Source organism: Aegilops tauschii, chromosome 7 (assembly GCF_002575655.3).
Source record: "Aegilops tauschii subsp. strangulata cultivar AL8/78 chromosome 7, Aet v6.0, whole genome shotgun sequence".
Taxonomy (NCBI): Eukaryota; Viridiplantae; Streptophyta; class Magnoliopsida; order Poales; family Poaceae; genus Aegilops; species Aegilops tauschii.
The window spans coordinates 8,293,105-8,295,691 of NC_053041.3; the positions used below are offsets into that span (position 1 = coordinate 8,293,105).

The window sequence follows — 2,587 nt, forward strand, 5'->3', positions numbered from 1 at the left end:
GCAGCTGAAGCCTGTGTCATGTCACATGCTGTCACAGTTGCTGCTGATCTAGGGATGATAAGGGTGGTCTTTGAGACGGACTCACAGCTTCTCCAGGAAGCTCTTGAATTAGCGAATATGGGTCGCTTGTATGCTCCGAACTACTATGTGGAATGGGAGTCGGATGTCCCGGCCCATGTGGCTGAATGTGCTTTGGGTGATATGCCCAAGCACCGTTAAGTTTATAAAGCTTTGCTTTGCCTTAAAAAAATCATTTTTTGCTTCAGTGAAGCAAAAGCGGTTTTTCTTCTCAATGCATCATTTGCTAGATCCAGAAGGGAATTGAACGCGTGTCGAATGGAGGAGGCGGGGGATTGGGAAGAAAGATACCAGGGGCACGCTCAGCAGTGGCCGTGGAAAAACGCACATCTCCGAGTATATGGTCTCAAATTACTCGAAGAGGTCTTAAATAAATCTTAAGATGGCTGAAGATAACACTGAAAAGGGAAGACAGATTTTATTTAGTTGTTCACGGCCGAACGGAATTGTAATAAAAAATTGTTTTGCAAAAAAGAAGATAACTAACGCCCGATTGGTATTCAGTTCGATCCACCCAATACGTTGAGGACCCAAACTGACTCATGTACGTATACATATATACACCACGTAGGTGTGAATCCAATCGAGATCACGATCGCATCGTCTCAAACGTGCCACCGATCGACATAGGCGATGGCCGGCGGTTGCGTGGACCGCCTGTCCTCGCTCCCCAACGACCTCCTCCGCCGCATCCTCCACTTCGCCCCACTCAAGGAGGCAGCCTCCACCACCGCGCTCTCCCGCCGTTGGCGAGAGCCGCTCTGGCTCTCCTCGGGCGCCGTAAACCTCGAGACGGGCGTCGTCGAGAAAAAGAAACACCGCCGACAACAAGGGCACGAGCAAGACAACGCCCACGCCCGCTTCTTCTCCGGGAGCGACGACATGGTCTCCGCGGCCACGGGAGCGCTCGACGCCGCCACCGTTCCCGTCACAAGGCTCACTTTAATCACCTGGTACCCTGTCAGCGACCATTACGAGGTCGTGTCATCCTACAAAGACATGGTCGAGGTCGTGCTCTCCAACCGGGCGACGCGCCGCGTCGAGGAGCTCCTGCTCGCCGCCAAAGATCCTTCCGGCAGCCCCTATGATCGGTGGGTATTCAATTGCACAGTCACCCTCGACTCGCTGCAGTTGGTGGCACTGCGGATCCTAGAACTCACCAACTGCAGTGGAGTACTAGTCTACCACACGGAGGCCGTGCTCCCACGGCTCTCCTCCCTAAGGCTGAGCCATTGCACCCAGCAACTAGGATCCCTCCAACGCGTTATTGACGCGGTGCCGTCGCTCGCTGCCGTCCGACTCGAGTATGTCTTCATAACACACGAGGAAGCCATAGAAGCCACATGGCGCCACTTCCGATGTCCTGCAACCACCGTGCTTGTGCTTGACAGTTGCAAGTGGGAGGTGACAATAGGGCATAGACACGGCTGGTTCTTCAAGAAGACCGTCGATCGATTGAAGATCGACGCGATGAGGCTGCGCCGATTTAGCTACAAGGGGCCACTCCGCTCCTACTCATTCAGTCCACAGCCCCTCGAGTTTGAACAAGTGGATCTGGAATTTTTCGAGCAAGGCTACAGGGTAAAGGATCCAAACCGTGACTTAGAAACCTTCTGGAAATTCACTCGGAACTTCACTGGTACCAAGGAGATGAGGCTGAGTGTGAACCACCTCGAGGATATCGCCGTCCTCAGCGAGGCAAGGCAGATCGAGCTCCTGCCGGCGTTCGGTCGCCTCGAGCGTCTCGAATTTCAAGGAGCACATTGGACCAAAGACAAGACTGCAGCAGTGACGACCATCTTGAACCTGCTCCACTGCTGTCCTGTGCTCATTACCCTCCGAATCAACCTCACCGCAATGTACGAGGAGGAGGATGCGTCGAATAAACAAGGGGGACACAAACAGAAAGGAACTACCCGGAAGGAAATTCTTATGGCTGCCATGGTAGGTCCACGCTACTTATTCCAATGCCTGCAGAGCTCCCTGAGGAGAGTGGACTTACAGTTCCAGCTAGAGAAGAAGGACTGTCTTGGTGTCAAGCTGATAAAAACTTTCGCCGAGAATGCGATGTTTCTTAAAGAAATACTTATTGACAGTGGAGACGAAAAGTTGTGTGAGCACATGAAGCCCAGGATTGCAAAGTGGAACTCGAGCAGGAAAGAGTTAGGGGCCACAAGTTTCGTGCTCTTACCTCTTAAGAGGTGACTCTAGAAAATAAGGGGAAATATGGTACGTATACTCCTATTTATGTAGTGTTACATCTTGACAGAATGAACATTCACAGTGTTAGAAGAGATTGTAATCGCTTGTCCCACATCTTATATTTGGAAATTGCGTATTTGCATAGGAGGTTATATAATTGATGCAATGTGTATATTTGTTGTGATATTCATATTACACGTGGGTACGTTCATCATTCATGAAACCTGGCATTTCATATTATTACGACTAGGAGCTTACTAGTAAAATGTTAGAGACAAAACCAATCACTAGTAGAAAAGAGGGCTTT

At 50.6% G+C, this 2,587-nt stretch overlaps 1 protein-coding gene across 1 annotated transcript; it reads left to right on the plus strand.

Moving 5' to 3' along the window:
* The first annotated feature begins 711 nt into the window (after positions 1 to 711).
* LOC141026629 (F-box/FBD/LRR-repeat protein At5g22660-like) lies at positions 712 to 2,283 on the plus strand. The gene has a single exon (XM_073503467.1). The coding sequence runs from the start codon at positions 712 to 714 to the stop codon at positions 2,281 to 2,283; it is 1,572 nt and encodes a 523-aa protein (XP_073359568.1).
* Positions 2,284 to 2,587: the final 304 nt, after the last annotated feature.

Bases quoted from the DNA above. Each gene is read 5' to 3' on its own strand.
- LOC141026629 (XM_073503467.1), top strand. From the start codon at position 712: ATGGCCGGCGGTTGCGTGGACCGCCTGTCCTCGCTCCCCAACGACCTC.